The sequence below is a fragment of the Cryptomeria japonica genome, chromosome 10 (genome assembly GCF_030272615.1).
Source record: "Cryptomeria japonica chromosome 10, Sugi_1.0, whole genome shotgun sequence".
NCBI classification, from domain to species: Eukaryota; Viridiplantae; Streptophyta; class Pinopsida; order Cupressales; family Cupressaceae; genus Cryptomeria; species Cryptomeria japonica.
In genome coordinates, this window is record NC_081414.1 from 106704268 (window position 1) to 106717842 (window position 13575).

Consider the following 13575-nt stretch of genomic DNA (forward strand, 5'->3'; position numbering starts at 1 on the left):
TCCACTACCTCTAGTGTGGGGCATTTCACTCCTTTGTAGCATAGTCCTTGGGTCTCCATCACCCTATCCTCCAGTCCTCCATATCCTATACATATCCATACACTCCATCCATCTGTCTCCTATCTAAACAATAACACCCTCCTTCCGTTCATCCATCCTATTACTCACCCATTGGTTCTCCCCTATCATTGGTTCTAGTCAATAAAATCCTATCCACCAATCCACCCCATCCTATCCAATTTTTAATCCAATCCTATCTTATCCAATCGCATTCTCCATCTCTTCCAATCCAATCATTAATCCCATCCCCAATCCAATCATACTCAATCATCCATCCCCCTTCTCATCCTATCTAATCATGTATCCTTCTTCCAATCTTATCCAATCCATCAAACAAAGTTTTCCCATCTACCTGAGCTCGCACTAACTTGTGCCTAATCCAAGCATCCATCCATACTATGCTAATCAAATCCAAGCAACAATCCTCTCATCTGCATATCTTGCACATCCAACTTGTCTTTTGTCATCCATCAATCAATCCATCACTTGCCTATCGAGATGTATCCTTCCCTAGTCCGACAGTTTATCCAAATCTACGCCCTACTTTTGGCAGGAGATGTAAGTTGGTCATGTGTGTATTGTTTGCATGCTTGAGCTTTTTGCTTTGTTTTCATCTTGTCTCCTAGGACTATACTTGTTCAGGATTGCCTTGGTCATCCTATATCTTGGTATGTTTTGGCTCATGTATAATGGGGAATAGTTTTCATGGCATGGTGTGTTTGAATGTCTTCCTTCTACAAACCGACAACCCTACATTAGTGTTTATAAACACTTGCATGATTGTGTGCAAGACATTCCTATTTGACTAAGTGTCAATCCATTCCTCGGATCTTCATATCATCCTGGTTATTATAATCAGTGGTGTAGACTATCCATGGCAATATCAAATCTAGGTTTACTCTCTATACTTTCTCAACAAGATCCAATCCATTTACCATTTCTTTGTCTCATTTCATTCACAACACTTCAACCCATCCTAGTTCCCTCTTTCATTATCTTCATCATTTCATCACTAATTCTTCTAATTCCTTTTCAAGACCACATCCATGTTCTTAGAAGTCTCATGTCCTCTCGAGGGGGCATACCATTGCTTCCTTGTCATCCTTCCTCCTTATCCTTCTTCCTCATCCCATGAATGGGGCATCATGCTACTAGTCCTTATAATTCTTCCTCATTCCATGACTAGGGAATCATGCTACTAGTCCTTATCATTCTTCCTCATCACATGACTAGGGCATCATGCTACTAGTCCTTATCCTTTTTCTTCATCTCATGACTAGGGCATCATGCTACTAGTCCTTATCCTTTTTCTTCATCTCATAACTGGTGCATCATGCTACTAGTCCTTATACTTTTCTTCATCTCATGACTGGGGCATCATGCTACTAGTCCTTATTCTTTTCTTCCACTATGTTTTATTCTTCTTTGATATAACATCATTTCACGATGCTATATCAAAGACGAGAAAAATGTAGACACCTAAAATTAATATTAAATTAATTTAAGCCTATCAACACAATTAATTAATTTAATTGTGTTGTCCTTATCCCTTTCAAAATTAATTAAACCTAATTTAATTAATCCTATCACTATTGTCCAATAATTAATTTATCAAATAAATTAATTATTCTCATATTCTTCTAAAGTCCCCTCCAATAATTATTTCCTCTAAACCCCACTCAGTTAATTAATTCTAATTAATTAACCTAGTCATGTGATTCCTACAAATCACTTTTCCTAATCCCACTCAACCTAATTAATCCTACTAGAATCTCTCATAATCATGCTTATCATTATCTCTCAATTTTTAATTGCCACTCATGCCACATAAACATTGAGTCTCTCAAAGAATTTCAAATTTTTTTAAATCCCTCAATGCATCCTTATTTTGGAATTTTTAATTCCTCATATTTTTAATTCAAATTTCTCCCCCCTTTTCCCAAGGATTTTTATAATCCTGTTTATTTTCCCTATGCACCCTTGATCCATGCCTTTTGTCTCAAATCAATCTCAATACTTCATAATAAAATCAATCTTGGCCCTCCATTGGCCTCCTCCAATCTATAAATTGGACCCTATTCTCCTCACAAATGATTCACTTCTCATGCATTGTCATGCTGCTCTTTTTCTCCTCATCCTCTTTATAATCTTCTAATCCAAAACCTCCTATCCATATTTAATCTATCACTCAAATCCAATCCTATCAAATCCACTTACCTTATTGAGAATTTGGAGAGCATTCCACATCCATCAAGAAGGAGCCCATCCAATCAAGTTGAAGAGAGGCATTGTTCAACTTCATCGAAGGCTCAATCTGAGGGAGAAGCTAAGGGTTTGCAAGGTATAAGCATTATCTTCATGTTTTTATGTGGCTTTATTGATGTTTCATGTTTTAATATCTTTTAGTGTTTTGTTTGTGCACTAACCACCTGAATCCACCTTGCCTTTTTTTCCCCTCTTCAATCACATCCACCGAAAATCATGCCAAGATCAACCACAACACGCTACAGCACCAAAAAACTGCATAACACGAAAATCATCACCGGTTCATAGAAATAACCAGAAACTCACACAATGATCAATGTGGATCGCCAAAACAAATAGAACACGATCAAGAAATACCTACAAGAATGTTAGAAACATCTAGAATAATTGCATCAACACCTCTTTTCAAATCTACATCGGTCAATGTCTAGAAGCTCAAGAACACAATCAATCAGCAACTGTCATGAAGAAAGATAACTTACAATGCACCAAATCATGAACAATTTGAAATGAAGATACACAAGACCATACAAGACAATATCCCAAACTCTCAACATAAGATCTGATCACACCAGAATATATCAAAGGAAATATTGTGTCTACAAAACAATGGTCAACAAAACCAAATTGCAAAACCGGATTAGAAAATCTCCCCAAACTGACCGAAATAAATCATAGGAATATGTTGACATCAATGACACCAACGTATCCTATCAGAAACAATGAAAAAATTCATCCAACAACTCTAACAAGTTATTTTACTCAAACTTGGTCTATGAAATTCAATCCTTCTTTTACCTTCATCAAGTTTATTCCGTTCTAACTTTAGCTCCAATAATTGACACTCAAATATCAAGAAATAGATCTTATTTATATTTTAGGAGACCAAATGGGCATTTTTCTCAAGAATGATTCTTTTTTATTTTCTAATGCGTTAATAGACACATCCAACGAGTTCCCAAAGTTAGTGTATATTCAATCCAAACATGGGGATTGCAAGCAAACTTTTGTTTTGGAAACTCTACACCAGATTTTTACCTCTTCTCACTTGTTTGATCATACATCTAATGAATGGAAAAAGGGAAGGTTAATTTTGGTAATATGAATTTTCTTGTGAATATATTGGCTTCTTCTTTGCAACAAGATGATTATATTTTCCTAAAAATTATGGAGCCTCATCCTTAAATTCTTTTTAATCCAAGTGTAGTTCTCAATCTCCATCTCCACAAATAGATCATGTACAATGTTTTTGTCTCATATCTAAAAGTATGATTCTATCATCAAAAAAATTCAATGGAGGATTTTTGGTTTGCATATATTTTCCTATCGTGAAAATAAACTTCGGGTCCCTTTCTCTCTCTATTTTATCATCTTTTCTATTCACTTCATCTTTCATCTTATCTCCCATTTTAGTGGAGTCATGAGAAGTTAAACATTCTTCCTCTTCCAATAAGTATTTGGTTGCAAGGAATTATGCTTGGTTTTTCAGGTTTGAATTTTTCTGAAAATAGGGTGTTTTCTTTTGATTATCACTCCACCCTCTCGGATATTTCTCAAATATCTAGTAAGGCATCTCGGTTTCTTTATTTTGATAGTCCAGGTGAGATTCTAGTATTGGATCAAAATAGATATTTTTTTCCTAATATCTTAGGTAGATTGTTGACCACATTGTTCTTTGTTCCTCCTCTCATTTTTCAATCCTACTCTTAAGTCTTTACCTACCTCTTTTACTTTTTAGAATTTAAAAGTTGGTTTCTATTTAGATTTGGATGACTTGGTTGACCTTAAAGCTCAAAATTTTGAAGGAAAGTTTGATTCTATAGTTGGTGAGCTTCTAGTTCACATTTGTGTGCATGTTTCTAATAAAATTGTAAACAAATTGAACTTAGAAGATGAATATTTTGATCAGACTCCCCTTTTAGATTTCAAAAATATTCCCATGAAAGTAGACAAAAGGGGCAAAGGTTAGGGCCAAGATAAAAAATCTATCAAAACTGTACAAGTCAAATCTAATGTACAAACTACATTGGACTAAAAATTTAGACTATGGAGAGTTAGTTTCTCTCCCCACTAGGTATGAAATTCTTGTCTGCCCTTAAGAAAAATTTCCTCACCAATTCATAGATTGACTTTTCTGGGCTTGATATTATTATTCTTTAAGATACAAATTTCTATAAGATGTTAGGTGATAAGGTTTTTCAAAAATGGAAAATTTGGAAGTGTTTTACCTCTCCTTCAAATCATGCTTCAATAATAATGGCTATTCTCTAAGTGATGCAAATTGTTTTTATCTCTAAACAAGGTTACTGGACTTTTGTTTCAAATCTCTATTTTCCACTTGAAGTTCTATTTGATTAATTCCTAAAGCCAAACTTATATTTGTATATTTAAATACTATATCAACATGCCTCTCTAAATGTATATGTGATTTGAGCTCTCTAAATATTACCAAGACAGATAAAATTGAATCATGCTGATAAGTAGTGTATTAAACTAAAACTAAAACATGTAATTAAAAAAAAATTAACACATCATTCAACAATTTTAAATTGTGTGTTGGAAAGATAGTGTATTGTACACTAGCGCACCTCGACAAAATGAACAATATAGCGGCACACAAATCTTAGCAGAACAATACATGCAAGTTTAAAATTATTTATATATGAAAATATAGTTTTTTAGAACAAAAACATATATATTAAAAAATATTTGTAATAGTGAAAAATATGTTTTTGATATGGTATTTCATTCAATTTTATATTTAATTTAATTAATATAATTAGATTGTTGTAAATGGTTTATCAATTCATGGTAGGCTTTACATATCTAGTCTTCATTATATTTCATTTTTTGGTAATCACTTATTCTTGTTTTTTAGGTGCAATTTATGTCTTTTTACCTCTAGTTTTGTTAATTGGTTGCATCTTATTACACAACTCAATCTTACTTGATATTACTTGATATAACTAAAATGGTTCAGAACTTGGGTATAGTTGTATGGGTCATACGAATATTTACTTAGACTTGAAACATATGAATTGGTAACTCGAGATCTCTCCAAATTCTTGTCGAGAATCACTATGAGCCTGCAAACATGCTAACTAACTCCCAAAGCACTGCCCCCCTCTAGAATGCAACCCATTGCTACAAGAATTGTACACAAAAATCTAAACTTCAACTTAAGTGAATGGAACTCCATTTCATAGTAATACTCTCAACCTAGCTTCCCAAGTTTCAATTGCAAACATGTTTTAGGTTTAAGCAACTTAAACAAATATATATAGAAATTTAATAGATTAAACAACTCCTCCTCATCATCCTCAATGAGTTGCCTACTTTTCATGACAAGAGTCGACATTTTTGTTTAAGGTGATGCATGTTTATGCTTGAATAAAGACTTTCCATTTCACCCAAATTGTCAATAACAAAAAGAGAATTAACAATAATGATGTAGACAAACTAAAATGAATGTAGCAAATATGAACTTTTCTATAGACCGCTTATGAGTACTAAATTATTTCCTACACCGATTGAACTTAGATGTGATTCCCACTAAATATTTACAACTTTAATGTTGAAACTACATTCACCCTTGACACCAACTAAAATTTTATTTTACAGGCCTCTCGGTTGTGTGACTAGTCTACTTGCAAATAACTTTTCTAAAAATTATATACGAATGCATATTCTTTTTCTTTTAAAATCATATACGAACACATTATAGATAAAGCACTAACTATTTGTTGCAAGGTGCACGCCCTTTCTCTCCTTGTGCTATGCAACGCAACGCTCAGGTTTGTGACATTGTTTAATCGCCTCCTTTGGATTCTAAAATCATCACCAAATCTTACAACACCACCTTCATACTAAAATAACTAGTCATTGAGATAGAAAAATATTCAACTAGTCAAACAATAGAAATGGAGTTAAGTAGGATTCATCTTATTTTAAAATTGAACTTTGAAATTTTTTATCATCCATTCTAACACTCATTTAAAGTTTTTCTTTCATTCGACAAGAATCTAGTTAGATTGATTTAAACACTTAAAACCATGCTAAACCAAATACAAACATAGATTAGCAACATCATAGACAATGACATACTATGAGTATAAATGGAAATGTTAGTAGAAACTTAAGTATTACTAGTAGAAGAAACAATACCAATTTACCTATAGTAGTGGCAACACCACTAGAAACGACCTTCTCTACCCTCTATAGTAATAAATTCTCCCTACAACAAATCCCTCTAGGAACCAAGCCCTTTGCAGTTATTGGTCTCTTCTAACCTACAACAAAATCTTTTAGAAGTTAAATCATCTATAGTTATATAATCCCCTTCTCCAACAAACTCTTTTGAGTGCTTTCTTTGGATACCTTTAAGGCTCCTCTACCTACAGGTCCTGGTGAATTCTCTCCACTCTTAGAATCTTATGGATCCGATACTAATTAATTCAACTGAGATTGCAAATATGTGCAATTACCTAGCTAATCAATGAAAAAAAATCCTATTGAAGGCACAAACCACTCTAATCACAACTCAAGAATTAGATAAATTATGTGCAAAATTTCCAGCTTTGTCAATTTATAATAAACCACTCAATTCACAAGAAATGAATTTAATGTAAATAATAGTTAAATATTATTTTGCTTAATCAACTCTATTTGCGAGGAACAATAATTTCCTACTACATTAGACTAAATCATATTTTGTTTATTTACAATACTATTCTTAATCTACAAATAAAAAAACTAATGTCTTCATCTACATTTACAAGGCTTTTATTTTTGATTCTATGATCCATGTCTTATCTTTTTGTATTTTCTTCATTTTGTAATCTAAAAGCATTTCATTTGCACATTGTTTTATTTCCATTATGTACTACACCCTAAACTTTTAATTCATAAACTTTCAATTTTTATTAAAAAAATCTCTATCAACATTCTACGTGCACAACTTTCTCTTTAACTGTAATTATCAATTTTTCATTTGCATACACATATTGTTTTGTGTTACTTGTTTACTCACACAGCTCCCTCTCCTCTTTCTATGTCTTTTTAATCTACACGATTGCAGATTAGAGTTTATTACCTTTGAATCTGGATGGAACTTCCTATTCCATGTTGTGTCTCTCTCTACTACTATATCATCCACCTTCTCTCTTGTTCTTGGCATAATTTTTATATGCTCTATTTCACGTCTTGTTAATTTTCTCCAACTTTTGATTAACACATTTTATTCATGCCTGCTCATCTTCTGTATGTAATTGTTTTGTTCCTTTCTTAGATCACATTTCCATGTTCCTAAGCCTTATTTTAATAAGCTCTTATAAATTACAATTATTCGCCTTCGATTATGTAAGGATAATGGATGGTGATTACATTAAGAAGGTCCTCACGAGTGACTCATTCTCATTGTTTACTATCATAGATTTGTCTTAGGATATATGAATTTTGTGGAAGAATCCTATGTTATTAAAGGTAAATATGATATTTTAGTGGGAGCCTTTCCCATTGTCTTTTATTAAGTGAAGAAAGGTTTTCAAAAGGCCCCATAACCTTTTACAAAGGGCTCAAAAATGAAAATTAAATAAACTAAATTTAAACAATACAACATCTAACGAATATAGAAGAACAAATGTTTGTTCGATGACTATAGATATATCTAGATCTCATCACTTGTAAAGGCTTTAAGAGTAAAGGAGAACAATTCTTAGGGGGATCCTTTTTCTTCTGATGTACAACTATTAGGATAGTTCATTGCCAAAATTTGTATCCATTTGGCAAGAGGGGAGAAAGACTCCCATAGAAGACTTAACAAAATTCATACTTTCATTAGAACTAGGAGGGACAAACATAACAATAGTAGAAGAAACAATAGGATTCATAACAAAAAATGGTGGGGAAGTATATGGAATATAAGAGAGTGACTCCAAATCATCCAAAACAATAGTAAAATCATGCTTAGGAACATCATCAATGAAAATAGTAATATGTTCGCAAAGAGAATTTTTCAACCAAGCTGACGAAGAATGTTGATGAACACCAAGGGAGCACTCAGAGGCCAAATTCCCAATAGAAAGACAACATCTACATTAAAAAAGGAATAGCCTCATAGTCAATCATCTGACACCAAGACATTATTAACTTGAAGAACAATTTCACCCAACAAAGCTTTTGAGAGATCTACTTCATATAAGATACAAGCATAGAAGTGTGTTTAATAAATTTTCAGTAGTATTATCAATATTCTCATAGGTTGAATTGAACCAAAAGTGTAAGGTAAGATAAGGAAATCTTGCACAAATCGAACTTTTTTTTAGTGGATTCAAAACAATCATAGAATAATATTTAAAGTGATCACTCCTCATGATATCATACCCATCAATATAGTTATCTTGCATATCATTCTGATATGACATTATCTCAATCATTTTTCTTTGAAACCATGAAAAATTATTTGAACATCTTCAATTATTGGCTCTTTATCTTCCACATGCTAAGCTAATTTCTCATTAACTTTATTATGAAAATGTAGTGTTTGAAAAAAAAAATGCTTAAAAAGAGTGTGGATACCATTTCAACATTAAAATTGTTAGTGTTTAGGGGGACTTACCTCCTACGTCAACCGGTGTAGGAGATTTTTTGGCAGCTTGTGAGCGGCGTCAGGGGACAAGCACTAATGCAAACCATGGGGATTAGCCGTCCATAACGCTCACATTTGTTTTAGTTTGTCTGCATGGTTATTGTGAATTCTGTGTTTGTTATTGACAATTTGGCCGAAATGAAGATTCACTATTTAAGCATAAACAGGAATTTCCTTAAACACAAACCGCCGGCTCCTGTCACCATAAGCAGGCAGCTAGTTGAGCACAATGAGGAGGATCTGTTTAGTCTCTTAAATTTCTATATATATTCATTTAAGTTGCTTAAACCTAAGACATGTTTGCAATTGAAACTTGGGAAGATTGGCTTGGAGTAGTGCTACAAAATGGAGTTCCATTCACTGAAGTTGAAGTTCGGATTTTTGTGTACAATTCTTGTAGCAATGGGTTGCATTCTGGAGGGAGGCTGTGCTTTGGGAGTAGGTTGGCACGCAGGGATGCCAGTTGCGATTCTCGAGTAGAATTTGGAGAGATCTGCAATTACTAATTCATATGTTTCAAGTCTAAGTAAAGCTTCGTAAGAGGCATACAACTATACCCAAGTTCTGAACCATTTTGGATACACGCTAGAGAGCAATTAAACCTTTCCCCAAATATATTTCATGAACAAGTCCAACTGGGGCGGTGCTGAAAGTAATTCTCCCATATTTTTATGGTTGGGTTCAGTAGTTCACATCACGCACGACTTGGACACGGGATCTTTATAGATCAGGGTCCCAACATGAAAGCTCGTGTGGTGTACATAGAGGTAGTATTACACCTTCGCTTTAATTCGGTTTCCATGTCCAATATGTTATTAGGCCTAATTGTGGCAAGGTATGTGTGTGGCACCGTTATTACGGGACGTCAATGCCATTCGGGGGAAAGGAGGCAGGTTATGCAAATGAGAGCACAATGGGTTATTTCACATCCACACAGGCCTTGGCTGATTATGCGACCATAATTGTTGATTTGAAGAAAACATTAAAAGAAAAGAATTGTCCAGTAGTCGTGTTTGGTGCATCCTATGGTGGAAGTAAGTAATATTTGTTATCTTCTCTGTTGAAACTAAAGATAAAGTAAGTGTGATTCAATCATTGCAATGGGATTATTGTAGTGCTAGCTGCGTCGTTTTGCCTCAAGTATCCGCACCTATCATTCGGCGTCCTAGCATCATCTGTTCCTATCCTTAACCTCGACGACATCGCTCCCACTTATAGTTTTGGCAGCACTATCACCAAAGATTTCAGAGTATGTTCATTCATCTCTTCCAGCTGCACAAGAGTTAATATTAATGATTCATCACGACTTTTTTTTTTTGTAAATATGACGCAGGATGTAAGCGACGTGCTACAGAAGAATTAAAGAATCCTGGAACATGATCGTCAAAATTGCATCTACCCCTCAAGGATTGCTAAGCCTGAGGAAACTATTTTTCTCTTGCGAGTGAAGTATCAACCTCATTCCTTATATTAAGCATGATTGTAATCCAAATCTGTTGACCGGGTATTAGTGCCATTGCCGCAGACGGATAAGGACGCCCTGAAGGACATCCTTGAATCAAATTACATCCAGGCAGCGACGTACGATTTAGAAAAGATTGAAGGGGTAAATGCGCTTCCCAAACGTAGTCTAGTATTGCTTGTTACTTCTATTTGCTAACCTCGGGTTACTGCAGATGTGCAACGCGATCAATAGCCTTCCCCGAGAGGCAGACACTGTTAGCAGAATAGCTGCTACAGCAAACTACATGAACCGAGGCCAATGCTTGGATTTGAGTCCTTTGAATCTTACTTATAACGGATGGATTTGGAAGGTCTCTCAGCATTCTCTCCCTTAGGCATTAGAATGAAATTCAATTCGGCTTCCCATCTAACAGTTTCTGCTAACCCGCAGTATTGCATGAAAATGATGTTTCCAATAAGCAATCGTCCTGGCACGATGCTACGACCCTCCAACTTTGATTTCAAGTCCCATTCGAAGGAATGCTGCCATAGATACGGTGTCCTGCCACGCCAACACTGGGTGACAACTGAGTTCGGAGTACACGTACGTGAATTTTAATCCACAATCATTACAGTCAAAATTATATCCTTGTAAAATGTTAACAAGACGAGTTGGTTCGGGATGGATTGTTATTGAGATATCCTTGGTGATACTTAACATGCAGGAGATGAAAACAGCGTTGAAGGATTTTGGAAGCAATTTAATTTTCTCCAATGGTTTGAGAGATCCATGGAGCAGTGGAGGGTAAGTGATTCTTCTTCTCAGATTTCATGCCCGTTAATCTCCCTATCATTTCTTCCCTTAAACAAACTGCACATGTTGTGAATGAAATTTCAGTGTCTTGGCGAATATTTCTGAAAGCATTGTAGCTATTACTACCGAAGAGGGTAAGTCTCTTCAAAATACATTTTTCTCCTTCCCCACAATCAAACAGAAATAATATTATCTTATAAGAATTGAATCTCATGCAGGAAGAAAATCTGAAGACATTAAACCAATTGCTACTGATGATCCAGTCTGGCTGAAAGAGCAATGACAAAAGGAGATAATGATCATCCAAAACTGGATTAATGATTATAAAAGTTGATTCCACTTGTTTATCTCATCCAATAGTGCCGTGAGCATGAAATAAAATCATGGACAAGTGCTGATTATTAAGCTCTTTCATAACAATAAAACATCAAATATAATCATTTATTTGATATTTCTCTGCTGAAAGCCAATTAAAAGCCTATTCAATCTTTGCATTGCAATTAGCATTACATTCTGCAAATACTTATCGAATAATTGCATTCTAATTAGCATTGCTTTCTCTTGCAGAGTTAACACTGGTCATAGGAGGAGTTAAACATGCACACATTACAAAAATGCAATTTACAGACAATATAGCGTTTAAATAATTCTTTACGTTGAATGTAGCACTCAACATGTTATAATTAATATAATAGCCTTCTCGTTAGTCTAAGTGTGAATGCATAAATATATATATTAAAGTGATACAGTATAGAGAGGAAAGCAAAAGAATTAAAATAGAGAGCAGCAATCAATTTATAGAGATATACCTAAGACACATAATATAATGTTCAAACTCTTAGGAACCAAAAAAAACATATACACAAAACGTAAATCACATTGAAGCAACTTTAGAAAGTAGAGCTCAGTCTGAACCGACTGGCATAGAATATACTTTTTAATTGAAAGTTAATATTCAATTTTTATGTTTATATATAATTTTAAAAATATATATATTAAAAAATAAATTATTAACAATCGAAGTGACTAATATTTTAAACTCTTAGTTCAATCTTCACTGATATGAAAAACTAAAGATAATTATTACAGTAGCTATATACTCAATAATGCATATCAATAAAAAATATCTATATAAAAAAAATATTTATAAAATCATAGCTCAATATTAATTTTAATAAATAGAATGAAAATTAATCAATGAAGTGCTGCAAACCACTAGATATATCGTTTCAATATTTAATATACAAATTTGTGCTATTTTCTCATCATTACAGATAGAATGGAGGAATGAGGTGTAGATGAAGATATCCTAATTATATGGTATGCAGGCATGGCACTAAGATCTATCATAATAGAGCAGGATAATATCTAAGAGATAGTTATAAAAGGGAGTCATTGAAATAATTAGAAGTAAAATTAGTATCGATTCCTTGAAATACTTGAAAACTAAAAGACTTAGAAAAAAAATATAAAAATATCGGCTAAAGTTTTAGGCCTTTTTGTTTCAATTAAACTATCAACCTAATGGATAAATTCTTGTTGATCCAAATGTGGTTCTTGAAATTATAATATTTAACTTTATTTTCAACAATAGAAGTGTTGGAGACCTAAATAATGCTCTAGCGTGTTGTCATTGATGCCAAAGTTGTCTAGTGTTTGTCAAAATCAATTGATGTAGATGATCAATTTCATAGGTGCTAAATATGGTCTAACTATCTAGTTTTTATCCAAAATTAGATCCATCTGATTATTTGTTTGATGTTTAGTTGATGTGTTTCAGTTGAGGATTTGATGATTTAGTTGATGATTTTCTCAGTGATCAGTTGATATGTTTGTCTAGTTCTTCATCTATTGATCATTTATCTAGTGCTCAGTTGATGATCAATCATGCAAACTACATGGTTCAATAATATTAGTGTAGATGTTGCTAATTATGGACTCAAATGTTGATGCGTTGTCTAATGGTGGTGTTTCTATTAATATGTGTATGATTCTTGATATCTAAAATTGTGGATTTTTTAGTATGGAAAAGAGATCTGGTATATTATTTTGTTAAATATCTAGGCAACTGAGAGGGGGGTTGAATCAGTTGACAACTAAACTTTTTCTTTAATTCTTTCATAGGTCCAGAATAACCAATAGAATTATTTAATGTAGATATAACATGAAAGCATGCACATAAAATAGATCACACAATGAACATTATATATGACATGAAAAACCCAAGAAGGGAAAAACCACAAAAAATGTTAGTTTTAGGTCTCGGAGACAACTAAGAAGGGGGGGTGAATCATTTGTCCAATAAATTAAAACCAAAATTAACTTAACCAAAACTTAATGCTTAATG

General features: G+C 33.5%; 1 protein-coding gene across 1 annotated transcript; it reads left to right on the forward strand.

Annotated features, from left to right (window-relative positions):
- The first annotated feature begins 9839 nt into the window (after positions 1 to 9839).
- On the forward strand, positions 9840 to 11511 carry LOC131072661 (uncharacterized). Its single transcript, XM_059212244.1, has 9 exons — positions 9840 to 10005; positions 10087 to 10220; positions 10305 to 10307; positions 10497 to 10577; positions 10648 to 10785; positions 10866 to 11018; positions 11140 to 11219; positions 11313 to 11362; positions 11447 to 11511. The coding sequence occupies exons 1-9, from the start codon at positions 9840 to 9842 to the stop codon at positions 11509 to 11511; spliced, it is 870 nt and encodes a 289-aa protein (XP_059068227.1).
- The last annotated feature ends 2064 nt before the right edge of the window (positions 11512 to 13575 follow it).

What these genes read in the sequence shown, in the direction of transcription:
- LOC131072661 (XM_059212244.1), top strand. Translation starts at nt 9,840, where the DNA reads ATGCCATTCGGGGGAAAGGAGGCAGGTTATGCAAATGAGAGCACAATG. An exon ending in CAACTGAGTTCGGAGTACAC is followed by an intron (nt 11,019 to 11,139) that starts GTACGTGAATTT and finishes CTTAACATGCAG; the next exon opens with GAGATGAAAACAGCGTTGAA. An exon ending in GATCCATGGAGCAGTGGAGG is followed by an intron (nt 11,220 to 11,312) that starts GTAAGTGATTCT and finishes ATGAAATTTCAG; the next exon opens with TGTCTTGGCGAATATTTCTG.